Genomic DNA, 27,655 nt, shown 5'->3' on the forward strand with positions numbered 1-27,655 from the left:
TAAATTCAACTCAAATTGTGAAACTTGTATATAAAAATAAATTCAGTGCACACAGACTGAGGTAGTTTAAGTCTTTGGTTCTTTTAAGTGTGATGATTTTGGCTCACATTTAACAAAAACCCACCAATTCAATATCTCAACAAATTTGAAAATGTTGATATGCCAATCTGATAATCAACTCAAAACACCTGCAAGGATTTCCTGAGCCTTCAAAAAGGGCTCTCAATTTGGTTCACTAGGCTACACAATCATGGGGAAGACTGCTGATCTGACAGTTGTCCAGAAGACAATTATTGACACCCTTCACAAGGAGGGTAAGCCACAAACATTCATTGCCAAAGAAGCTGGCTGTTCACAGAGTGCTGTATCCAAGCATGTTAACAGAGTGGAAGAAAAAGTGTGGAAAAAAAAAGATGCACAACCAACCGAGAGAACCACAGCCTTGAGAGGCTTTATCAAGCAAAATCGATTCAAGAATTTGGGTGAACTTCACAAGGAATGGACTGAGGCTGTGGTTAAGGCATCAAGAGCCACCACACACAGATGTGTCAAAGAATTTGGCTACAGTTGTGGTATTCCTCTTGTTAAGCCACTCCTGATCCACAGACAACAACAGAGGCGTCTTACATGGGCTAAAGAGAAGAAGAAATGGACTGATGCTTAGTGGTGCAAAGTCCTCTTTTCAGATGAGAGGAAGTTTTGTATTTCATTTGGAAACCAAGGTCCTAGAGTCACGAGGATGGGTGGAGAAACTCATAGCCCAAGTTGCTTGAAGTCCAGTGTTAGGTTTCCACAGTCAGTGATGATTTGGGGTGCAATGTCATCTTCTGGTGTTGGTCTACTGTGTTTTTTGATAACCAAAGTCACTGCACCCATTTACCAAAAAATTTTAGAGCACTTCATGCTTCCTTTTGATTTCATTTTCCAGCAGGATTTGCCACCTGCCCACATTGCCAAAAGCACCAAAAGTTGCCAGCAAACTCACCAGACCCGAACCCCATAGAGAATCTATGGAGTATTGTCAAGAGGAAAATGAGAAACAAGAGACCAAAAAATGCAGATGAGCTGAAGGCCAATGTCAAAAAAACCTGGGCTTCCATACCACCTCAGCAGCGCCACAGACTGATCACCTCCATGCCACACCGAATTGAGGCAGTAATTAAGCAAAAGGAGTCCCTACTAAGTATTGAGTACATATACAGCAAATGAACATACTTTCCAGAAGGCCAACAATTCACTAAAAATGTTTTTAGTGCTCTTATGAAGTATTCTAATTTGTTGAGATTTATTGGGTTTTTGTTAACTGTGAGCCAAATCATCACAATTAAAAGAACCAAAGACTTAAACTAATTTAGTCTGTGTGCACTGTAATCATAACTGTGTATGAAAACGATTACAAGATCATGATGTTTCACTGTATCTAGTGTTCATTTCTGTTGGGAACTGCAGTGATATGTACTTATTTTGTGTCTTGAGAAAACATTCCCAGAGGTACGTTTTCATCATGAGATCAGGTATGTATGGATGCATCTGTGTGTGTATACAGTATAAGCCACTGTTTTTGTATTCATATATAGAAAAAAAGTGCATTCATAAAGCAGTAATGTCACTTTGATTATAAATACAAGTTAGAGTGAGCATTTTTATAAGCCTTCAAGTTTCTTTAGAAAGTATTGCATAAGTGGCTATAATATGACAAAGACATGTATGCGATACTCCCCTATTATAAAGAGATTTAGCCCAGGGCTGTCATTCATCATTCAACTTTGTTTATGATGCTAAATACACCTATTTCAACAAATCTGCCTCATATGGCTTGTTCAGATACATTAGAAGACAAATCTTGGACTTCTAGAGCCAACATTAGCACAACAAACTATACTGACAGTGAGTGGTTTTTACCTGTTCTCGGAGTCTCTCCTGATGGCCCATGATGGCGGAGGCATGGTGTGGATACTTCTGCTTCAGATGTTCCAAAAAGGCCTCTCGCTTTTTATCCATATCTGAGGGCTGCATGGCCAGGATCTCCTGTGAGCTGCGCGCTCCGCCCACCGTGTGCCTTCGTGAAACCCCTGCACGGCTAGATTTGGAATCACAGCGGCTACCAGGGCTGTTAGCGGAGACAACCTGATGTTTACGGGTCAGGTGCTCGGCGTCTTCACTGGAAGTCACCTTTAGATTTCCCTTCAGAGGTTCTAGGGAGAAAAATAACAGAGATGCAGTGGAATGATTAGAGAGAAGTGGGAAAATATGAGAATGTTTCCTTGTGGACCTCGTTTGCACTCTTCACATATGGGTATTACGAAAATCAATACCTGTACGCACACACACACGGTTTAAAATGAACTTTTACAGATGTCAGACAGAAGATTCTCGGATGGAGCCGTCGGGACAAGATTTATTAAAGAAAGATGTCAGGTTGATCATCCTCCAGCTAAAGTTTCCAAAAGCCGAAAGAAGCAAACATGTCTTAACAAAGCTAACTGTGCGCAGCACGCTAGCACTGAATGTTTACTTATATCAAATGTGACACGCACACCCAAAAACGCATATCAAAATATCATTTGAAACAGTAGATATACTTTCTTAGAAGTGAATAAAATTGCTAAAGTAACACAAAAACATTCAGTCATATTTAGTTAGTGTCATAAGCGCTAAAAGTATTGCAGAAGTGCAGAGGAGAAAAGACTGTGTCAGCATAACTGCTGTTGGGAATGACCTGCCTCTGATGAATTGCCCTCCTGAGAAAAGCTGCCACACAGATGTTTGTACCTAACATGGGCATTTTTTCTCAATAATGGGCACTTAAACAGTTGAAATATGGCCCAATTGAGGTTCACTGTTTACCCCATTTATAAGGTGAGAAATCGTAGACTAACATTCACTTTAGCACAGCGCTTCTGTTGTATACCATAAAAGCTCATTAAAGGGTCAATAAATCTCCTAAAGTGTAAGAGTGTAAGGTTGAGAAATCCTGAAACCCATCCTCCTCCCTCGTACGCTTAGTGTCACAGGACAGCAATCTATCAGGTCTATTTATAACTGCTAAGCTATACACACACTTGCACACACAATCTCAAAGTAAGTCAACAAGAAAATCAAGAAATCCGGTTCCACACAGCAAACATTCAACCCTTTCATTGCAACCTTGCTTTATCACATCTACATCAGCGTCACAGAGCCCTTACCTTCCCCAGGCAGGTCTGTTCTATTCTCTTCTCCAAGTTCTGCCATGATTTCCAATACAATGACCCCACAGACACTGGATTTAAGAGTCTGTCTGTACAGAGCAGCTGTTGGCCAGATTCCACAGCTTCTCACATGAGTGGAAGACGCTTTAGCAGTTTACTTTAATGGAGTCTGGGTTACTCTCGACTCCTGTGATCAACTCTAGAAACTTGCCAATTGAAAACAGCCCGCTGCATGCTGAGTGTGCGGGAGCCTGTGTGTGTGTCCTCATTCCCAGACCTAAAAAGGTGACGGTGACGTTAACGTTCCCATGTAAAGCTTAGCGAGGGGCCCTCGCCAACAGGTGCTAGATCCATACTTCCTGTCTCCTCTCATTCACATTTCTAGTACAATTTTCTCTCTGTATGTTACGCTCTTTCATTCTGGTCTTCATTTGTGCCTCATGCAATCACAGTTTTCTTAAATGAGGTACAAAATAAATTAGAAAACTAAAAATAAAGTGCTTATAGTAGCAACCTTGCTACCAAAATATTAGTTTCATGCCTTTATTACTTCAAAAACCTATGAGTTGTACACTTGAACTCTATTTGTGGTAAGTGCTTCCTGTTGCTGCCTATAAAAGTCAAATACTACTGTTTGCCAGATTCTTTTATCTTTGTACATTGTGTCTAATGTAAAGTGATTGTGAGAGAACTGTAATCCTCCAAGAGCTGAATGTGGGCGGCCGCTCTGCAGTTTCACGACAAGAAGATTATTCAATGAAGGGTATTTTAAAATGTTTCACATATCTTCTATAATCCTATTCAAGTCTGTTATTCCATCAAAGAGGCGTAAGAATATTTATGTCTGTGTGTGGACGCACACAGTGTGTAATTTATAAAAGTTCAGTCAGCTCAGACAGACAGATGAAAGCTAATGCATAACACATGGAAAGGAAAGAACCTCTTGTATGCTCTTGTAAGTCTTATTGTTGTTTTGTTAACTAAACACTATTCCTCATGTCAGGGTATAGACGCTATATTTTATTTGACATGCCTATTAGAAACAGAAGTAGAGTTAATTTAAGAGGTTGTACTACTGTGTATCTCTTGCATCAATTTGTCACCCCAAAAAAACACTGAAAATGTATACTGTATGTCTGTATTTTTTAAGTCTCATTTCTAATCTAATCTTCATTTTATATTTTTTAGTCTGGGATTATCTAAAAAAGCAATGCTATGTTACATGTAATTTGTACAAATTCGTACGATTTCACTTGTATGATTTTGTAAGATTTTTCTAGATGTAGGTTTATGGTTGGGATTAGGGGTAGGTTATTTAAATTAAATACGCAAAATACGTACAATTTAGCATAAATCACAGGAATTTGTATAAGTACGGTCGTACAAAATCGTACCAATTAGCCACCTCGTAAATATGTATGAATTGCCATGAGATCGGGTTGAAAAATGTCAACCCTGTTACCATGCTTTTGTGTAGAAAGCAATAATTGAAGAGTGGGTGTTTGTACAAATATCAATATTTAATTATCTTTACAAGAATCATCTTGGAGTTTCATGAGCTTGAGCACAAATAAACTAAACTTTAAAACTGTCATCTCTGATACCTTTCTAAATGTATTGTATAATTATATCGCAATATATATTAAAATTAACTAGATAGAAAAGTTTGTAGACAAACTTTGATGCTGACTTAAAGAAGTTTAATAATTTACTCACCCCCTTGTCATCCAAAATGTTCATGACTTTCATTCTTCAGTCGTAAAGAAATTATGTTTTTTGAGGAAAACATTTCAGGATTTCTTTCTATATAGTGGACTTATATGGTCCCTGTGAGTTTGAACTTCCAAAATACAGTTTAAATGCAGCTTCAAAGGGCTCTAAATGATCTCAGAATCATCCTACATTGCTGCAGAAGTACCAACCCAGTTTTTACAAAGTGAACATGAAAAGGAGATCAAACATCCTTCACACAAAAGTAAAACAGCGATGTATAACGATTCTGAAGTTGGAGGGGAAAATGAGATGGGAGTTTTTCTACATACCTGTCTTGAACCAGAATACACATTTGAGGTTAAAAAGTGTATAAATTGTCAATTTTATAGAAAATAACCAATTGTTTTGCTAGATAAGCCCTTTGAAGCTGCATTTAAACTGTATTTTGGAAGTTCAAACTCACACCATGCTGAAAAAAAAAAAACCAACTAAAACCAGCCTAGGCTGGTTGGCTGGTTTTAGCTGGTCAACCAGCCTGGTTTTAGCTGGTCAGCAGGCTGGTTTTAGAGGGGTTTTCGAAACCACCAGCTAAAACCGGCCTGACCAGCCTGGGAGACCAGCTAAAACCAGCTACTTCCAGCCTACACCAGCTAAGACCAGCCAATCAGCCTAGGCTGGTTTTAGCTGTTTTTTTCAGCAGGGCAGGCACAATATAAGTCCACTATATGGAAAGAAATCCTAAAAATGTTTTCCTCAAAAAACATTTCTTCACGACTGAAGAAAGAAAGACATGAACATCTTAAATGAAAAGGGGATAAGTAAATTATCTGTAAATTTTTGTTCTGGAACTTCAAGAAAATCCTAGTTTTAAGGTCATATTTATGTTTTAACATGTTGCTTGCATGTTTTAAAATATTGCTATGCAATCATAGCATGTAGCTAGCAAAGTTGCTAGTATATTTTAATGTTGATAGGTGTAAATGTAGAATGAGTTTACATTAAAAGTTTTGACAGTTGAAGTCCTATTTGAGCAGTCCGTCAATGTAAGTCTATGGGAATTTTGGCCTATTTGAAAGTCTGCTACTGGAATTTCATCAGTTGGATCAGTTAGAAAAGATACAGCAATGTGAGTCAGACAAACCTCAAGGTTTGTGCCAACTTCAGTTGATCTAGTTCGAAAGCCAAGAAGTGTTAGAGCCAAAATGTTAGCGGCAAAAGAATATGCGACAATTACTTTTAGCTTGATTGCCACAATGCAATTTCCTAACACGTTTTCAAATAATGCCAATTATGTATTTTAAATACATCATTTCATAGAGTGACCCTATTACAGTGCATCGCAAACATCCCATGGGCCACTGAGGATGTTAACTAAACTCTTTTAGTCATCCTCCCATTAAAAAACCCCAAAGCCAAACAATTGTTAAAAGTTGTCCAGTTATTTCAAGCCCAAATACCCACAAATGACCAAATGTTCCATAATAAAGCATAATACCAACTGTACAATCAGTCATGAGCATGGTCATCAGCATTTCTCATTCCTACCAAAGCACCAGTGACCTTCCGCAAGATGTTGATTAAGCTCTTCCTCATCACACATATTCCCCATTGCTTACTTTTCCCCAAACCACAAGCCTAAACAGCACAATTTTCATCTCCCAAACCACACAATCCCCCTTTCTCGATTGAAAAAATCTCTCGCACTGAACAGCGCTGAGGAAGTACAACCACATCCCTCACTCTTTCCCCTGTAAAAACACTTTTTATTTCCATTACAGTCTTCTTCACCTTCTTTAACTTGCAATTTCTGGTCACAGGACACAATGGCCTGACACTAGGCTGTAAACCGAACAGGGCATGAGTCTGTAGTAAAGAGATGTGTGTGTATGTGTATCCTGGTTCGTTTGGGGTCAGTGGTGTAGAGTTGTGCTCAGTAATGGATTTATGGAGGAATGTGTATTTGTGTGCTACCACTCATAAACTTTCATCTCCTCTCTCTAAAAACACTGTACATCTCTCTCTTTGGTTGGACAGAGCTCTTTTGTGTGGCTGGGGATATTGTGTTACAGACAGTGACTGACTAAGGGATGATAGTGGCATTTAATAAGATGTGCAATAAGTGAATCATACACACCCTGCTGAAAAAACCAGCATATGCTGGTTAGGTAGGTTTTGGTGCTGGTTTATGCTGGTCCTTTGCTGGTTTATGCTGGTCATGTTGCTGGTCAAGGACCAGCATAAACCAGCAAAGGACCACCATAAACCAGCAAATGGCCAGCATAAACCAACAAAGGACCAGCAAAGGACCAGCATAAACCAGCAAATGGCCAGCATAAACCAGCAAAGGACCAGCATAAACCAGCAAATGGCCAGCATAAACCAGCAAAGGACCAGCATAAACCAGCAAATGGCCAGCATAAACCAGCAAAGGACCAGCATAAACCAGCAAATGGCCAGCATAAACCAGCAAAGGACCAGCATAAACCAGCAAAGGACCAGCATAAACCAGCAAAGAACCAGCAAAGGACCAGCATAAACCAGCAAATGGCCAGCATAAACCAGCAAAGGACCAGCATAAACCAGCAAATGGCCAGCATAAACCAGCAAAGGACCAGCATAAACCAGCAAATGGCCAGCATAAACCAGCAAAGGACCAGCAAAGGACCAGCATAAACCAGCAAAGGACCAGCATAAACCAGCAAATGGCCAGCATAAACCAGCAAAGGACCAGCAAAGGACCAGCATAAACCAGCAAAGGACCAGCATAAACCAGCAAATGGCCAGCATAAACCAGCAAAGGACCAGCAAAGGACCAGCATAAACCAGCAAAGGACCATCATAAACCAGCTAAAACCAGCATACCAGCACCAAAACCTACCTAACCAGCATATGCGGTTTTTTCAGCAGGGCAATTTTATGTACACCTCACAAAACTGAATTCTCCAAAATATGATCATCCTACTATTAATTTGTGTTCAAAAAGTATGTTTAATAAGCTAAAACCAAGCTCGTTTGGACTTTTCTGACTTTGGGAGTGTTCAGGAAACTTGTTTGGATTTTATCTTTGCAATTCTATTTGCTGGTGTTAACTGCGCACACAGAATTTTTGTGCTCATTTAAAGATCCTCCAAACCCTGAGGTGTTCTGGCTGATGAATTCCAACTGTCAATCACTGTCACTTTTTAGGATGAGCTTCAGGGTTTGGGTGGTGGGGGAACAACTCATCTTCGTCGTCATCTTTTACTTGGATAATTAACTTTAATCAGATTATGAAAGCATACAAACAATAATATGATATGGGTGTGACGCTTTGCGTCTTCTTCCCTGATCACAATGCTGGGCGGCATGTTCAACCAATGACACTGATAAACCCTTAAGACAATACACAGAATAGCAGAGCACTTTAGGCCGAATCTGTTTTTATCTCCTTTATCAACTTGTAATCCAGATTAAATCTGACTTGCTCTGTTCCAACAAGTTCCCATAGATCATCTTGCTCCCTCAGCCTGCAGCAAGCCCAAGGCAGGAGACACTGACAAATTCCCAGAGGAAGAAAAGGATTTCTCAATGGAAACCCACAAATATTTCAGACAAAGTACATTCATAAGCACAGTATTCATAATTACGATTTATTTAATGCATGAAGAATTGCATTGTAACTGCAATCAGTCCACCAGAGACTAAACCAGATGTCTTTCCTTCTTAAAGTTTACAACCTCCAGACTTTTACACATACACACACTTTACAGGCGTCTGTAAAACAGGTGTGGAGTATAGAAAGTGTGTTACTGTTTTAGTTCCTGCATATGTGCAGGTGACTGACCTGATTTATGTAATAAGCGCTTTGTACAGTAAATAAAGGGCTTTATGATGCTGTAATAGTACCACAATGCAGCCTAGTAACATTTTTGCCTCTCTCACAGGAAGAGTTCAACTTTCGGCCTCCGGTATCTGTTTACAGTGGACGTGATCTTTTGATCTGCAAGCAGAGGAGCAGAACCGGATAACAGTGTCAGAGTTCAGTCTGCTCAACGCTTGCCTTTCATTATCAGATTATGGCCTCATTCATCCGCTGTACTGTAGTGCCATTATTTGTATAAGGCCAAAAATCCTGACCTAGTGCTTTAAAAAGGGCACAAGGAATAACAATGTCACCTAGAATCTTAGCTTGGTGCACTATGACCACTTACTTTTAAAATAATGCATTACAATACTGCGTGACGTCCTAAGAAAATGTAACTAACTGTGTGTTCACCCGGGGGTGAAAACTTTTGAACAGATTAAAGATGTGTACATTTTTTTTTTGCCTGAATATCATATTTTTTCTCATTTAGTGCTGCCCTTCGGAAGCTACAGAAGATACGTGTATGTTTTCCAGAAGACAAAATAATTTAAATTTACCCTGATCTTTAAATTCCAAAAGTTTTCACCCCCCCCCCCCCCATCTTATAATGCATTGTGTTTCCTTCTGAAGCATCAGTCCCTCAGTTGTCCTCAGTGTGAAAAGATGGATCTCAAAATCATACAGTCATTGTTGGAAAGGGTTTAAATACACAAAAATGCTGAAAAACCAAAGAATTTGTGGAACCTGAAGAATTTTTCTGAAGAACAGTTTAACTGTTCAGCACAAACAAGGGACTCATGAACAACTATCACTAAATAATTCCCTCTTATTTTGGTAAAATACTTAGCATTTTGCAGATTCTGCAAGGTGTATGTAAACTTTTGACTTCAACTGTATCTGCCTGGTTGTTTTGGAAGTGACCACAAGAGGGACCTCTATCACAAAGTGAATTGAATTCATTTTCTAGATGAGAAGTGAGAATTACTATTCTTAATAGTTTTTGTTCTAAATTATTATTTCTATTTGACTTACTGTGTCGTTTTAGGGTTTACTGTGTGTGTATTACATGACAGTTTGAGTTATATCTGAGTTACCGCGCAGTTGGCCATGACTGACCCTTCCCCTTAATAAAGTGAATAAAGAAGCTCTCGCCTGTGTGTTTGTCTCCGTGTCAACGGTCGCCCTGCCAACAGAGGGGCTTGTGGCACCCTGAAGAGAGGAGATGAGGGAGCCGCCTGTGAACAGCTGCTCACACACACATACTCACACACACCAGTCCTTGCTGTGAGAATTGCATCTTGATTATATTTGGCAGAATGAACTCATGGATCATTCCGCACACAGCTGGAGAAGAGACATTCAAAGGTGTGTGTGTGTGAGAGAGAGATAGAGAGAAACACAAAAAGAGAAAGAGACAGGAGAAATGAAGAAGATAAATCGGGAAGTGCCACATTGTATAGTACAGCAAGCGGCCAAAGTCATGCTGTCTATCCGTCCGTTGAGATTTCACAGGAGTCTGTCCTGGCAGGGATACAGCAGTCTGTCCGACCAGAGACAATAAGGTATACAGTCTGTTGAACACAGACACACACACCGTTCTTATCTGAGTCCAGATTCTTCATTCAGTTCATGGGCTTTGTCAAATTACAATTTATGTTTTAATATAACACTGCTGAAATGGCTTTATTAAAATGTGATTAGAACCCATTCGCTGCTCTAAAGCGAGATAAGCACCTTCAAATGTCAGTGCTCTCATTCAGACATGACTGCACTCCACCATCTCACACTCTTCATTCTTTCTCACCCATTAGAATTAAACTGGCACTGTCACACATGGTCACATCTTGATGTTTAGGTAAATTCTGGGGAAGCTGCTCAGAAGCTGCTTTATTCACTATACACTTTTACTATAAAATGATATGAAGTAAACCAAGAACCTGCATAGACAGCAACACAACTGACACATTCAAGGCCCAGAAAGGTAGTAAGAACATTATTAAAATAGTCCATGTGACACCCATGGTTCAACTATAATGTTATAAAGCTATGAAAAGACTGACGCGGAGCTTGTAGCTTCATAACATTTTGGTATGTGTGGTACTGTAGTTGCATTGCTGTCTATGCAGGGTCAGAAAGTTCTTGGATTTCATCAAAATTATCTTCAATATGTTTTCCCTGAAGATAAACAAAGGTCTTACAGGTTTGGAATGAGATGAGGGTGAGTAATTAATGACAGAATTATATTTTTTTAGTAAACTATCCCTTTAACTGCATTTTGAGTCATATGTGTTAAAACTAACCCCAAAATGTTAATTAATACATTAACTAACAAAAAAGTAGTTCTCTTACGAGAGGTCTCTCGTACTGCGTAAGCTTAGCTTACGCAGTACTCGTTCCCTCTCTGAGAGAACCGAGGTTACGTTAGTAACCGAGTACGTTATGGTGGTCGTTATTCACACATGATTTCATTTGACTCATGCTGTTATTAAGGTTATTTCATGATTAGTACATGCCTTAACTCAACATTAGTTCATGTTAGAGTAATAGTTAATTAGGTTTTAGTACATGATTATTCATCTACTGTTATTAAAACGCATCCTTTTTTAAATAATGATGATTATGTTATTTGTTGGTTTGACTGAATAAATGTCTTAAGTAGAACTGGTATATTTGCAGCAATGGCCAAAAATACATTGTATGGGTCAAAATGATCGATTTTTCTTTACTGCCAAAAATCATTAGAATATTACGTTAATATATTTAGTAAACTTCCTACTGTAAATATATCAAAACTTAATTTTTGATTAGTAATATGCATTGCTAAGAACTTCATTTGGACAACTTTAAGAGCGATTTTTCTTAATATTTGTATTTTTATCCACCCTCAGATTCCTGATTTTTAAATAGTTGTATTTCAGCCAAATATCGTTCTATCCTAACAGGCTTATTTATTCAGCTTTCAGATGATGTATAAATCTCAGTTTTAAAATATTGACTGGTTTAGAGGTCCAGGGTCACAAATAGTTTAGTTAGTAGTTTAATGTCTTGTACTATAGAGAAAAAGAGGGTCACTTAGTCAACGGAAATACAAAATAGTCCACAAAATAGTTCTTAGCTGTTTGAACTTGAATTTTTTCATCCTTTTCTAGGGTCTGACAACTCTTGGACCCTGTATAATTTATTTGCATTGTAAAAGAGCAGTGTGAATATTCTTTAAAACTTCTACTTTTGTGATCCACTGAAGATAGAAAGTCATACAGGTCAGAAATCATGGGGTGAGGAAATGATGACCCATGGCCCATGGCAATGCGCCTGCTGTCACACCTTCATCACACCCCTGGCTCTAAAGTGACCTCTAAAGTATGTGCTCTTTCCTAAATAAACAGAATGAAAAAGCAAAGAGGTACAAGCCTGCAGAATCTGACAGCTATTGCTCCATGACCCAATATGGTACAGTGGTAAACCATCAGGGGGCAGACTATACAGTCCAGAGACACATTAAAACCCACAAGTACACACTGCTATTCATCTCATAATTCATGAATCAAGATTTTAATGACATCAACATCTGGCCAAGCGAAAACATCTCAAAGTCTCCCTTTCATTTCCTCACTGTGTACACAAAGTCCTTCCAGCTTCAATTACTGCAGCCTACAGAAAATGTTTCCCACACAGAGCAGCACTACAGACCCCAACATACTAATATCGTCCAAGACAGCGGTCAGAAACATCTATACACACTCCGACAGAGAACATACCAGCTTGTGACTATGAAAAAAGCGAACATGACCTTATGTGACCAAGCAAACACTAGCTTGATCTCATAGTGCCCTCTGCAAACTATTAGTCATTGTTTTATAACTTATACCTGACAACTTTTATCTCACTTGGTTGATATTTTGCTATCTAATGCACTTTCTTATGACCTTATGTCAATAGGTAACAACATTAAAAACATCCCTTTAAGTGTTCAAATACTTTTGGGGCCGGTGCACATCTACATAGTTAATTTTCTTAATACGACTCTGGCGCCCTCTAGTGTCTGGTTCACAACATAAACAAACATCTGGCAAAGTGATTTCTTTATCTGTCACATCAGAATGTCTTCCAGATTTGCACACATCTTTAAAACTATTAAACTACATCATGAACTGTTGAATAACACAATGGATAAGCAGGTTAAAAACTCTAATGGATCTATTTCGCAGCATTAATCAGAAAAAAGCTAACTGATAATGAAAGCATTAGAGTGATGTTTTAGCCAGAGGCAGAGCAGACTGGAAAAAAAATGGTTTAGGGTACAAAATATCACATTACAGAAAAAGGAAGGGAATGATACAAAGTGGAGGTTAAAAAGATGGGAGGCAAGAAGGATGGAGGGCAAAGAATGGAGGACCGTTGAGGGTGACGATATACAAAAAACTAATTTCTCTAATGGATGAAGGCTGCAGCAAATGATCTGATTCGCTGTCTATGACATAATCCCTTCTAGGCCGCCTCCCAGTTGGACGATGTCATCAGCACTGAGGCATGTCAGTGCTGTAATGCAGCAGGACCCCAGCTACACACACTCATATACAAGAGCACAGGGCTAAGACACTGTTTGTCTGAGATTTGTCTGAGGTCAGTCAAGATTTGCATGAACGAAGTCAAATTAGCGTGAAAGAATGACCAAGCGCTACAGGCTCAAAATCACTGTCCCCAATCCAGATTACTGTCCTATTTAACCCTGATCCCGTTTCTCACAATCCAGATTAAGTGTCCCGAAAGTCACAGGCTGAAAGTACTAAAGCAGAAATGCGTCCCGCAATGCCCATGTGATACAAATCTGATTAACAAATGTCAACATCATCACAAGATTAGTTACAAAACACACATTTGCTACATTGCAAAGCATGATTTTGGTCATGACATCAAACAGAATCTTTTCAGAAAGAGATCTGATTAATTCCAAATACTACATAACACAAACAAAGATGCTTTGAATGGTCAATGCAATTTAAGCTTCAAAAAGGACACGAAAACACTATAAACAATCATTAAAATATTGTTAAAATTAGTATATTAACAATATATTCGTAAAAACAGACCTTTAGTGAAGTTTTTCAGCAATGACAATCCTCTCCGGTTGAACTCGAGAACCAGTTTGACTCATTCAGTATGAATCATTCACAAGAACAGTTTTGGAATCTAGGTCTTTTTTTCTTTTTTTTTCTCTCCATACTGTTCAGATGTTTGGGGTTGGTGTAATTTTTAGTGATTATGTATTTGGTCTAAAATACTAAAAACAGTAATATTGTGAATTATTAAAACAATTTAAAATAACAGTTTAAATTAAATTAGTATATACAGTCGTGGCCAAAAGTTTTGAGAATTACATAAATATTGGAAATTGGAAAAGTTGCTGCTTATGTTTTTATAATAGCAATTTGCATATGCTCCAGAATGTTATGAAGAGTGATCAGATGAATTGCATAGTCCTTCTTTGCCATGAAAATGAACTTAATCCCGAAAAAAACTTTCCACTGCATTTCATTGCTGTCATTAAAGGACCTGCTGAGATCATTTCAGTAATCGTCTTGTTAACTCAGGTGAGAATGTTGACGAGCACAATGCTGGAGATCATTATGTCAGGCTGATTGGGTTAGAATGGCAGACTTGACATGTTAAAAGGAGGGTGATGCTTGAAATCATTGTTCTTCCATTGTTAACCATGGTGACCTGCAAAGAAACACGTGCAGCCATCATTGCGTTGCATAAAAATGGCTTCACAGGCAAGGATATTGTGGCTACTAAGATTGCACCTAAATCAACAATTTATAGGATCATCAAGAACTTCAAGGAAAGAGGTTCAATTCTTGTTAAGAAGGCTTCAGGGCGTCCAAGAAAGTCCAGCAAGCGCCAGGATCGTCTCCTAAAGAGGATTCAGCTGCGGGATCGGAGTGCCACCAGTGCAGAGCTTGCTCAGGAATGGCAGCAGGCAGGTGTGAGCGCTTCTACACACACAGTGAGGCGAAGACTTTTGGAAGATGGCCTGGTGTCAAGAAGGGCAGCAAAGAAGCCACTTCTCTCCAAAAAAAAAAAAAAACATCAGGGACAGATTGACCTTCTGCAAAAAGTATGGCGAATGGACTGCTGAGGACTGGGGCAAAGTCATATTCTCAGATGAAGCCTCTTTCCGATGGTTTGGGGCATCTGGAAAAAGGCTTGTCCGGAGAAGAAAAGGTGAGCGCTACCATCAGTCCTGTGTCATGCCAACAGTAAAGCATCCTGAGACCATTCATGTGTGGGGTTGCTTCTCATCCAAAGGAGTGGGCTCACTCACAATTTTGCCCAAAAACACAGCCATGAATAAAGAATGGTACCAAAACACCCTCCAACAGCAACTTCTTCCAACAATCCAACAACAGTTTGGTGAAGAACAATGCATTTTCCAGCACGATGGAGCACCGTGCCATAAGGCAAAAGTGATTACTAAGTGGCTCGGGGACCAAAACGTTGAAATTTTGGGTCCATGGCCTGGAAACTCCCCAGATCTTAATCCCATTGAGAACTTGTGGTCAATCCTCAAGAGGCGGGTGGACAAACAAAAACCCACTAATTCTGACAAACTCCAAGAAGTGATTATGAAAGAACGGGTTGCTATCAGTCAAGATTTGGCCCAGAAGTTGATAGAGAGCATGCCCAGTCGAATTGCAGAGGTCCTGAAAAAGAAGGGCCAACACTGCAAATATTGACTCTTTGCATAAATGTCATGTAATTGTCGATAAAAGCCTTTGAAACGTATGAAGTGCTTGTAATTATATTACAGTACATCACAGAAACCACTGAAACAAAGATCTAAAAGCAGTTTAGCAGCAAACTTTGTGAAAACTAATATTTGTGTCATTCTCAAAACTTTTGGCCACGACTGTACAGTTAAGGTCAAAAGTTTACATGCACCTTGTAGAATCTGCAAAATGTTAATTTCTTTTACCAAAATAACAGGGATCATAAAAATGCATGTTTTGTTTTATTTAGCACTGACCTAAAGAAGATATTTCACATAAAATATGTTTACATATAGTCCACAAGAGAACGTAGTTGAATTTATAAAAATGACCCTGTTCAAAAGTTTACATCTTCTTGATTCTTAATACTGTGTTGTTACCTGAATAATCCACAGCTGTGTTTTTTTGTTTAGTGATAGTTGTACATACGTCTCGTGTTTGTCCTGAACTGCCTACTGTTCTTTAGAAAAACCCTTCAGGTTCCACAAATTTTGATTGTGTTTTTATTATGCTTTGGTTATTAAGCATTTTTATGGATTTGAACCCTTTTCAAAAACAGCTGCATGATTTTCAGATGCATATTTTCACACTGAGGACATCTAAGGGATTGCAACTATTACAGAAGGTTGAAACGCTCACTGATGCTTCAATGCACAATGCATTAAGGGCTTGGGGGTAATTTGAAGATTGGGGTAAATTTAACTTATTTTGTCTTCTGGGAAACATTTTAGCATCTTCTGTAGCTCCTGAAGGGCAGTACTAAATGAATATATATATATATATTTAGGCAAAATAAATAAAAAAAGTACACATCTTAATTCTGTTCAAAAGTTTTGACCCCCAGGCCCTTAACGCATTGCGTTTTCTTCTGAAGCATCAGTGAGCATCTGAACATTCTGTAATAGTTGCATATGAGCCCTCAGTTGTCCTCAGTGTGAAAAGATGAAATCATACAGTCATTGTTGAAAGGGGTTCAAATACATAAAAATGCAGAAAAAAACAAAGAATTTAGGGATTTTTCTGAAAAACAGTCGGCAGTTTAATTGTCCAGGACAAATAAGAGACTCATGAACAACTATCACTAAACAAAAAAACTAAAGAATATTAAGAATAAAGTCTATGCAAACTTTTGAACAGGGTCATTTTTATAAATTCAACTTTTTGTAATATTTTAAATGTCTTTACTGCCTTCCTTCCTTTCAAAAACCAACCCCAAACTTGAACGGTAGTGTATCTGAATAAATTAGGGGGAAATTCTACTTCCAGAGCTTGTTTTTGGATATGCATGTCTGTGTTCATGGGGTGTGTGCTCCCAAAATTCTGTGATCCATTGGGTGTGTGTAATGAATGCCATATGCCTGATGTCACTTAATGAAGAACCATCTCAGTCCTGCTAAGAAGAACAGTTTGACTCTAAAATCTGTAGTCAAAACACACACACACTCACAATTAAACACACAATGTGTCACCATTCTTTGATATGCGACACGCAATACGTTTATAAAAACATCCCCGCTTCTATCGATCATTTCAAAACAATAGACATTTCATTATTGTACTACATGGGCGCTTTAGCACTGTGACAAGGTCACACTGGTTGTTATTGGAAAATGTGCCACTGCTGAGCTAAAAGTCTCAGCTGAATTCAGGGTTTGGAAGAGGAAGACGGGAGGTAAACTTCCATTTGGAATGGAGACTATTGGTGGAATGCAGGAAAAACATCCGAGGAACAGGCAGGGAACGGGGTGGAGGACTCTCTATGTGTCCTGCTGCTACTTCTATTGTGTACATTTTCCTGAGGCTTTCCCTTTTCCTTCCATTCAAATCACATTTGGAATATTGTGTGACCCTAAGACTGAAATGTCGGAAGACCCGAGGACTCACCCAAACTCTGTCTGGAAGACATTTGAATGGTTAATAAATATGCATGTTTGAGAGATTTTTGTGCATTTTATGTATTCATACATTCTGTTATTTCAATTTGCTACTAAACAAAACGAACACTGCAAGCACAGTTTTTTTTCTCTTTAAAGCATCTGTTTGCCCCCGCTGATGTGCTTCATCTCTAAAACATTTGCTTCCATCCATTTCGTACCACAGAAGAAGAGGAATAAACGACAGGAAGGAGGAGAGGTAAAGATGCATTTCCACTCAGCTCATGCAGCAGCTGCCAGGAAACCTCTCAGTGTGAAAAATGACAAGTGCAGCGTGTGTAAAAGAATGGGGTGGACAGCGGAGAGGTGTGGGAAAGATGTTCTGCCTTATACTGACACTTTTTCCCATCATCCCCCTGTCAGAGTCAAATCAAAACACATTATAAAACTCTACCTGAAAATTTGAAGAACAACAGATGGAAAAGAAAATGCTTTTAGAGTTAAGACAGAAAATGTGTCTACAGTTTTTCCCCCTCATATGTCATAACCACGTAAGCTTCCAATTACTATTTTTAATTTTAAAATTGGTCTAATATGAACCAATATGTTATAAATAACAAGCATCCCTATATTTTCTTGGTCTGTCCATAACTCAAGTCTGTTATATTTTCAGAGGAGGAGGTTTCATCGCTGCATAAACAAACTCAAAGTGCCTTTCAACTATTTCTTTTTTCCACTCCATCTAGCTAGACTCACTTATCAGAATGTATCAGAGGCTCTGGCACAGAAAGAGAGACCAGAGGTCATGAAGATAACAAAGATGTTGCTTTAAAGTGAATTTGGGATTCTTCGCTTCAGCGTCTGATAGCCGGCCAGATGCATTAATCTGTTCCTGCATGTCAAGTTTCACCTAGTTCATTCAGTTGCCTGCCTGGCTCAGACACATTCCAGTCGCATGAAAACGAATAATCATGTAACCACAGCCAAACAGGCCTTATGGAAAATCATATCCTTCCTAGCAGCCAGTAAGCCTTTTCCAGTGAAATTGCCCTCGATGCAGACATCAAAAATTCATCTGTTGAATTAAGACCAATCCGTGCAGCGCAATTTCGTACATTCGTGCTAACAGCTGATTATAAAGCGGAAAAAGATAAGGCGTCATTAGCATATGGTTAGCGCAGATAAATGAGGAAAAAAGAACGAGAGACAGAGACAAAGTGAGACGACATAAAAGCGTGAAAAAAGGTCCTGACTGTTAGCAGTTAGAGGGATTTCATCCATTTTTATTAAGATTAGCCAAGTTTAATACCCAAAGACTTACTAAAGACCAAACATAATTAACTACTCAACACTTACACTCTCTCTCTCGCACACACACCCATGTCCAGCTGGGATGAAAAGAGCACATGGCTGATGAATCTGTAATTATAAGATGAAAGTGGGGACACTCTAAGGGATTATATGATGTTCCATAAACCCTCAGAAATTATGGAATAACTGACTTTTTTATGTTTCCTTAGAGGAGACATAGAATGATTTCAAGAACTTTTTGGCAGCATATGTTATGTAGGTATTTAAGTTACCAGTATAATATAATATAATATGGGCCATTGAATTATTAGAAAATAATGCACACCCGAGGTGTGAACACAACGGACCAAAGTCAATTATTCCGCTTATACTACGGTTACCACACCTCAAGACATCGATCAGATGATATATTTAAAGACATTCGTCCGGTTTTTGTATTTACAAAGCTATTGTGAGTAGGATTAATTTCTTACGCAGCTCATCCAACCCTTCGTTGCTAATTCCAAAACGTCAATTTAGACCTAGTTACGACACTTGAGCCGTTGATAGCAAACTACTAATGCAGTTAATAATGAAGTTTAGACAGACAAACCAACAGACAGACAGAAAGAGAGAGGAAGAGAGAGATAAAGCTGGTGAATTACCTCTCTCAAGTCTGTGCGTCTCTCAAAGCGATTGGCAGCATCGTGTCTATTAATAGTGAAACTTTAAGTTCATTTTCTTCAAGATCACGCTGTTGTTACCTCACTTGTGAGGAATTTAGTTTTTAAGTTGTTAAGCGTCAGAACAGTGCTAACATTGCTAACAGTGCTAACATTAAAACATAACTGTGGTTTATCACACCTGAGTTCAGTTTCTCTAGCCACACCCAGGCCTGATTACTGCCACACCTGTTTGCAATCACTTAAATAGGACCTGTCTGACAAAGTGAAGTAGACCAAAAGATCCTCAAAAGCTACACATCATGTTGAGATCCAAAGAAATTCAGGAACAAATGAGAAAGAAAGTAATTGAAATATATCAGTCTGGAAAAGGTTATAAAGCCATTTCTAAAGCTTTGGGACTCCAGCAAACCACAGTGAGAGCCATTATCGACAAATGGTGAAAACATGGAACAGTGGTGAACTGGCCGACCAAAATTACCCCAAAAGTGCAGCGACGACTCATCCAAGAGGTCACAAAAGACATCACCTCATCATCTAAAGAACTGCAGGCCTCTCTTGCCTCAGTTAAGGTCAGTATTCATGACTCCACCATAAGAAAGAGACTGGGCAAAAATGGCCTGCATGGCAGAGTTCCAAGATGAAAACCGCTGCTGAGCAAAAAGAACGGTAACACTTTATAATAACTACACACTATGAGTCATTAGTTAAGCATTGGTAAATAGTTAATTAATCATTTATAAAGCATTACTCCTACATTAATACACATTTGTAAGCAGTTTATAAATACAGCTATAAATGCTCTATTCTTGTTTTATAAGTATCTGTATAATATGCTTAATAATTGTATTTTCATACTTTATTAAGGATCAGTTAATAATTTCTAAATTAAGCATTACATTATTTACAAACCAGTTAGTTAATAGTTGTAAGTGGTTCATGAGATCATTTAGAAAGTGTTGGTAAATGATTCATAAACCATTTGAATGCCCAGGGTGGTTGCTAGGGTGTTGCTATGCGGTTGCTAGGGTAACCGGGATGGTTGCTTAGGTGTTGCTATGCCGTTTCTAGGGTACCCGGGGTGGTTGCTAAGGTGTTGCTATGTGGTTGCTATGGTGCCTAGGGTGGTTGCTAGGGTGTTGCTATGTCGTTGCTAGGGTACCGGGGTGGTTGCTAAGGAGTTGCTATGTGGTTGCTATGGTGCCTGGGGTGGTTGCTAAGGTGTTGCTATGCGGTTACTAGGGTACCCAGGGTGGTTACTAGCATGTTTCTAGCATATTGCTAGCATGATTAGCAAAGTTGCTAGCATGTTTCTAACATGATTAGCAAGTTGTTAGCGTGTTTGTAGCATGATTAGCAAATCCCTAACATGTTTCTAACATGATTAGCAAGTTGCTAGCATGATGTTAGCATGACTAGCAAGTCATTAGCATGATTTTAGCATGAATAGCAAGTTACTAGCATGATTTTATCATGATTTTAGCATGACTAGCAAGTCACTAGCATGATTTTAGCATGACTAGCAAGTTACTAGCATGCTTTAACATGACTAGCAAATCACTAGCATAATTCTAGCATGACTAGCAAGTCACTAGCATGATTCTAGCATGACTAGCAAGTTACTAGCATGATTTAACATGACTAGCAAGTCACTAGCATGATTCTAGCATGACTAGCAAGTCACTAGCATGATTCTAGCATAACTAGCAAGTCACTAGCATGATTTAAGCATGACTAGCAAGTCACTAGCATGATTCTAGCATAACTAGCAAGTCACTAGCATGACTAGCATGACTAGCAAGTCACTAGCATGATTTAGCATGACTAGCAAGTCACTAGCATGATTCTAGCATGACTAGCAAGTCACTAGCATAAATTTAGCATGACTAGCAAGTCACTAGCATGATTCTAGCATGACTAGCAAGTCACTAGCATGTTTTAACATGACTAGCAAGTCACTAGCATGATTCTAGCATGACTAGCAAGTCACTAGCCTAATTTTAGCATGACTAGCAAGTCACTAGCATGATTTTAGCATGAATTCCTACTGTAACTCATTATTAATTCAGGCAGTTACTAGCATTTACTGGCAGTTAAAACATTTACTAGCTGTCAGTTAATGGGTTTTTGTGAGCTCATCTAAAGTGAGGACTATTTATGCCTTATAAAGTGTTTACAAAGTCGTTCTCCTGTTCTGGAGATATCACTTTTAGCATAGCTTAGCATAGATCATTGAATCCTATGAGACTGATAGCATAGGAGAACGGCTGAGTGGGTTTCAAAATGTTAAAACTCAACTTATTAACACTTTATAAGGCATAAATAGTCCTCACTTTAGATAAGCTCACAAAAACCATTAACTGACAGCTAGTAAATGTTTTATAACTGCCTGAATTGATTATGAGTTACAGCAGGAATATGTGTTATTAAAGCATTTATTAACACACTGACTAACTGTTAATATATGTCTGAATAATAAGATGTATAAATGTGCATTCAATGGTTTATGAATCATTTACCAACACTTTCTAAATGATCTCCTGAACCACTTACAACTACTAACTAACTGGTTTGTAAATAATGTAATGCTTAATTTAGAAATGATTAACTGATCCTTAATAAAGTATGAAAATACAATTATTAAGCATATTATAAAGATGCTTATAAAACAAGAATAAAGCATTTATAGCTGTATTTATAAACTGCTTACAAATGTCTATTAAGGTAGGAATAATGCTTTATAAATGATTAATTAACTATTTACCAATGCTTAACTAATGATTCATAGTGTGTAGTTATTATAAAGTGTTACCAAAAGAACATAAAGGCTCGTCTCAGTTTTGCCAAAAAACATCTTGATGATCCCCAAGACTTTTGGGAAAATACTGCAGCAGGACAATGATCCAAAACACACCAGCAAATCCACCTCTGAATGGCTGAAGAAAAACAAAATGAAGACTTTGGAGTGACCTAGTTAAAGTCCTGACCTGAATCCTATTGAGATGCTGTGGCATGACCTTAAAAAGGCGGTTCATGCTCGAAAACCCTCCAGTGTCGCTGAATTACAACAATTCTGCCAAGATGAGTGGGCCAAAATTCCTGCACAGCACTGTAACAGACTTACTGCAAGTTATCGCAAATGCTTGATTGCAGTTGTTGCTGCTAAGGGTGGCCCAATCAGTTATTAAGTTTAGGGGGAAAACACTTTTTCCACACAGGGCCATGTGGGTTTGGATTTAGTTTTCACTTTATAATAAAAAAACTTTATTCAAAAACTGCATGTTGTGTTTACTTGTGTTATCTTTGATTAATACTTAAATTTGTTTGATGATCCGAAACATTATAGTGTGACAAACATGCAAAAAAAAAAAAAAAAAAAATCAGGAAGGGGGCCAACACTTTTTCACACCACTGTATGTGTGCGTCTGTAAGGGAGAGAGAGTGGGAGAAATAGAGTGTGCTTTCCGTACATAATAAAACATAATATTGTGACAAAAACATGGAAATAATCTGTCATTTTTATCCTATTGTTTACTGTATTTATTAGTTTGGCCAGTGTTGTTGTGGGTTTTGGTTATTTTGCTGTTTTGGGCTATCAGAACCTTTGAAATAACTGAAATCGTGTGGCGAAGTGATACAGACATGTAATGCGGTCAAGTGCTGCCTGGAACTACCTCCGCTGTGCATTTCCCTGAAAATAATGCACACCATGTTCGTCAGCCAATCAGATTCAAGCATTCATTGGCTCCATGGTATAATTTCTAATAATTCAATGGACCACAGTCAATTATTCCACTTTCCACTATCACCACACATTACGGGAGAAAGAAAGAGAGGCTTGTATGAATTACCATTCTGTGAGCCTGTGCATCTCAAGTGTGTCTCAAGTGTTCGGTATCAGTGTCGCTACTAATAGCATGTTTTCATGACGTGTCATCAGTCTGCTATATTGGCGGCACCAAACAAAACTTGCATATTTTGCTGATTATTGCTGCTGTTTTTTCACACAGACCTGGCAACACTGCTAGTATATGCAAAACTTTCTGATGTGATGCTAGTGTGTTGTCGGTTGCTTGCTAGGTGGTTGCACAAGTCAAAAATGCCCATCCAGGTATGATATACTAGCCTGTAGACATGACTTGGGTCACTCCTTGAAAGTAATCTATAACATTTCTCTACAGTTCAATCATTCCCCAGGCCAAATTCCTGTCCAATCACATGAAAGTTATAGCACACCTCTAACTCAGCAAGATGCATGTTCTGAGGCATCATTCATGTCTGTAGCACAAACGGTGGAGGATGAGTTATGTGCCAAAGTTTTTGTCAAATCTGTTTTGGACTGCAGTGCTATCAGCCTCCGGTCTGGCGTCAGTGAAATATCCGCAGCCTCTCTTTCAGGCTTAGTGCCATTTGTAGGTGATCTGCTCATGATTGCCTCAGTGGTTCCCATGGCAATGGGGTGCCTGTGGGTTACAGGCTAATCTCAGGAAAATAGTACAGGCTTCCCCATGCATTACTACCCGTGGGGATGTGATCGGTGCAGAGACGAGGGCACATGGCTGATTCTTCGAGTCTTAAAAGACTGTGCTTTGATGCTTTGAAAGAAAATGCTGACTCTATAGTTCAGTGTAAGAGTTTCAAACTTTTTAATGCTTGATATTATAAAGACAACTTGTTTCCAAAATTAAACTGTAAGGTTATTCATTTGTCAGTATAGGAAAGCCAAAATAAACCACTTAAATATTATCTGGATAGCATTTACTTTGTACAGTGAGGGAAAATTTGAATGTTTGCCCACTGACAAAGAAATGATCAGTCTATAATTTAAATGGAAGGTTTATTTGAACAGTGCAAGACAGAATAACAACAACAAAAAAGAGTGAAATAAGTATTTCGCAAAACATGACTTAGCAAAACCCTTGTTGACAATCACAGAGGTCTGATGTTTCTTGTAGTTGGCCACCAGGTTTACACACATCTCAGGAGGGATTTTATCCCACTCCTCTTTGCAGATCCTCTCCAAGTCATTAAGGTTTCAAGGCTGACGTTTGGCAAATCCAACCTTTAGCTCCCTCTACAGATTTTCTATGGGATTAAAGTCTGGAGACTGGCTAGGCCACTCCAGGACCTTAATGTGCTTCTTCTTGAGCCACTCTTTTGTTGCCTTGGCTGTGTGTTTTGGGTAATTATCATGCTGGAATACCTATCCATGACCCATTTTCAATGCCCTGGCTGAGGGAAGGAGGCTCTCACCCAAGACGGTACGTGGCCCCGACCATCATCCTTTTGATGCGGTGCAGTTGTCCTGTCCCCTTGGCAGAAAAACACCCCCAAAGCATATTGTTTCCACCTCTATGTTAGATGGTGGGGATGGTGTTCTTGGGGTCATTGGCAGCATTCCTCCTCCTCCAAACACGGCAAGTTGAGTTGATGCCAAAGAGCTTGATTTTGGTCTAATCTGACCACAACACTTTCACCCAGTTCTTCTCTCAATTATTCAGATGTTCATTGGCAAACTTCAGATGTGCCTATACATGTGCTTTCTTGAGCAGAGGGACTTTGCGGGCGCTGCAGGATTTTGGTCCTTTGCGGCGTAGTGTTTTACCAATTGTTTTCTTGGTGACTATGGTCCCAGCTGCCTTGAGATCACTGACTGTGTAGTTTTTGGACTGATTTCTCACCATTTTCATGATCATTAAAAACTCCGCGAGGTGAGATCTTGCATGGAGCTCCATTCCGAGGGAGATTGACAGTTATTTTGTGTTTCTTCCATTTGCGAATAATCACACCAACTGTTGTCACTATTTTACCAAGTCTACAATCTTGTCCCTGACATTCTTGGACAGCTCTTTGTTCTTGGCCATGGTGGAGAGTTTGGAATCTGATTGATTGATTGATTGATTGATTGCTTCTGTGGACAGGTGTCTTTTATACAGGTAACAAACTGAGATTAGGAGCACTTCCTTTAAGAGATTGCTCCTAATCTCAGCTCTTTACCTGTATAAAAGTCACCTGGGAGCCAGAAATATTTTTTGAAATGCGTTTTTCTGGATTTTTTTCCTTGTTATTCTGTCTCTCACTGTTAAAATAAACCTACAATTAAAATTATAGACTGATAATTTCTTTGTCAGTGGGCAATAATAATTTCATAATAATTTTATCAATAAAAGCAACATCAGAAAATAGTGCTAATGAAGCAGTGATGAAGCAAGTAAAAAGCAATAATTACAAGAAAAACTAAATAGAAATGTAAAAATTTCTCTAATCTTTTTTTACTTGCAAAATAAGTTTTTTTGGTCAGATTTTCCACACACCCATTAGCAGGCCTTTCCATGCCCCATTATGAAAAATACTGTGTTGATTCAGCTATGACTAATCATTGCTTAAGATCCTTGTGTGGCCATTTAAGTACTTATTATACAGCTCCCTGGAATACTCGATCCTGATTGGTCTATCACAGTATTCCGCAGTTGGTTATTTTTGTATAATGACTGCTAAACTGCCCATGGCAACCAATTTCCAACAGAGCTGTGCTAGTTTCATGTCCCTCATGTGACTCCATAATCTCTAATCTCACCAAAAAATAATAACTCAAATCAATATTTAATGTACATGTTTATTCCACTGAATCACATTGGGATCCAGCTGTCTGTACATTATGCCCTATGCGTTTTTGACTAACGAGCAACTGCAGCAATTTATATTTATGTAAGTGGTTACAAGTAAGCAGATGTGTAACTCCAGTCTCTCAGGATTTGCCTTTAAACTCTTGATATTCCATGTCGCAACAGGGAATTGAGTTTTACTTCACAGGATAATCAGTCTCACAGCAAGGCATACAGACAAACCATGGACGGCTGATGTAAGATCACCAGTCTGGGCCCTGCATTCAGATCATAAAAGAGCAAAAACAAAGGCCATCCATTCATCCAACATTCCCTTCTTTATGTGGCAAACTATAAAAAAAAGGCCTTAAAAACCCCTACACAGGCCAAGCAAGCCAGCAGGTCAGGCTTATGTAAGTTGTGGGAAGCCTCATTCCTCACCATGCCGTGAGGTAATAGCAATGGTGAGCTGTCACTTTCCCGCCTTCCTTAAGTGAGACAAAGAGAAATAGTAAAAAAGAAAGCTTTATTTAAAGCTTAAGTATGTGATATTTTCAACATAGACTCATTGGGAAAACCTCTACCTACAATTTTCCAAAAATCCAAACACGCAGCCTAACTAAACCTACTATAGACTGCAGTTTCCAGCTAAAACAACCACTACTCAGTTTAAATCACCACTTTTATTCCTGTACACACAAATTACGATTAAAGGGGAAGATTATTGCTTAACAAGATTTATTTTGTGCAGTACCTTGCACAATGCTGCTTATTTGTGAACTTATATTCAACATTTTGGTGTAAGAATTATTTAAAAGGCTGAATCAACTGAAGGTTAGTAATTTGTAGGTTGATGACTGAAAAGTGTAAACACTGGCACAACAAAAACATTGCTGTTTGTTTGAGAATTCCGACCTGCCCAGCATAGCAACAGTTCAACCAATAGTGTGAGCTTTGAGTGGGGCTACTGTTTGTACAGCCAATAGGGAGTGTTTGGAAAACCTGTGTGAAAACAATTAGTATTTCTGCAATTTAGTTTGAGGCGGTGGTGGAACAGAAACTGCACCTAAAAACTATGCCTTTCTGAAGCAAAAACTATGAATTCTAAGGGAATTTTAAAGAGGAAAAGATGGCTTTATACAGTTTCTGTTCAAGTGAGTGTCTTCCTGTGCAAATGGTTTCCTTTTCAAAGCGTAACTTGTGGAGTTATACAGTGGAGCCGCTTCTAAACACTACAAATTCTCTAAAGACTTCAGTTACACTTACATGCGTTTGTTAAAGTCTAAACACTTGCAGGGTTTTGATCAAAGACTAGAAGATTTGTCTTTTTACTGCAAGACTAGAAAGTAGTACTTTCCCATTTTGAAAGAGAGCAGGATTAGATAAGTGTCAAGGAACCTTTGAGGAAGTTTGTTAAATGAGGGCGATTCAATTAGCGATTAGTTCGTATCTCTCAGCCAGGCTTGTATAAAAGGGGCATGTGCTCTCAGACAGGATTAATATTTAATGGATAACTGATGGATGAAGACTCCTTTGAGATTGTGCTACAGGTGTAGTCGATCAGAGCTCAAGAACTGAGGAAACACGCTGATACCGTGTGCCGAATCGAAGAGCAAAGGCGTAAGGAAAATAAGCACTCTGCTGAGAGTAAAAGGTTAAGTCCATCTCAATTGAGGCAGCTGTTT

General features: G+C 38.7%; 1 protein-coding gene across 1 annotated transcript in view; it reads right to left on the reverse strand.

Moving 5' to 3' along the window:
- The window catches only part of LOC141300796 (sickle tail protein homolog), a 154,632-nt gene that overhangs the window by 84,585 nt on the left and 42,392 nt on the right, over positions 1-27,655 (reverse strand). Inside the window, exon 2 of the mRNA XM_073831094.1 lies at positions 1,903-2,195. Within this exon, the coding sequence (XP_073687195.1) occupies positions 1,903-2,195 (293 nt within the window). The remainder of the gene's footprint in view (positions 1-1,902; positions 2,196-27,655) is intronic.

This window comes from Garra rufa, chromosome 24, assembly GCF_049309525.1.
Source record: "Garra rufa chromosome 24, GarRuf1.0, whole genome shotgun sequence".
Lineage (NCBI taxonomy): Eukaryota > Metazoa > Chordata > Actinopteri > Cypriniformes > Cyprinidae > Garra > Garra rufa.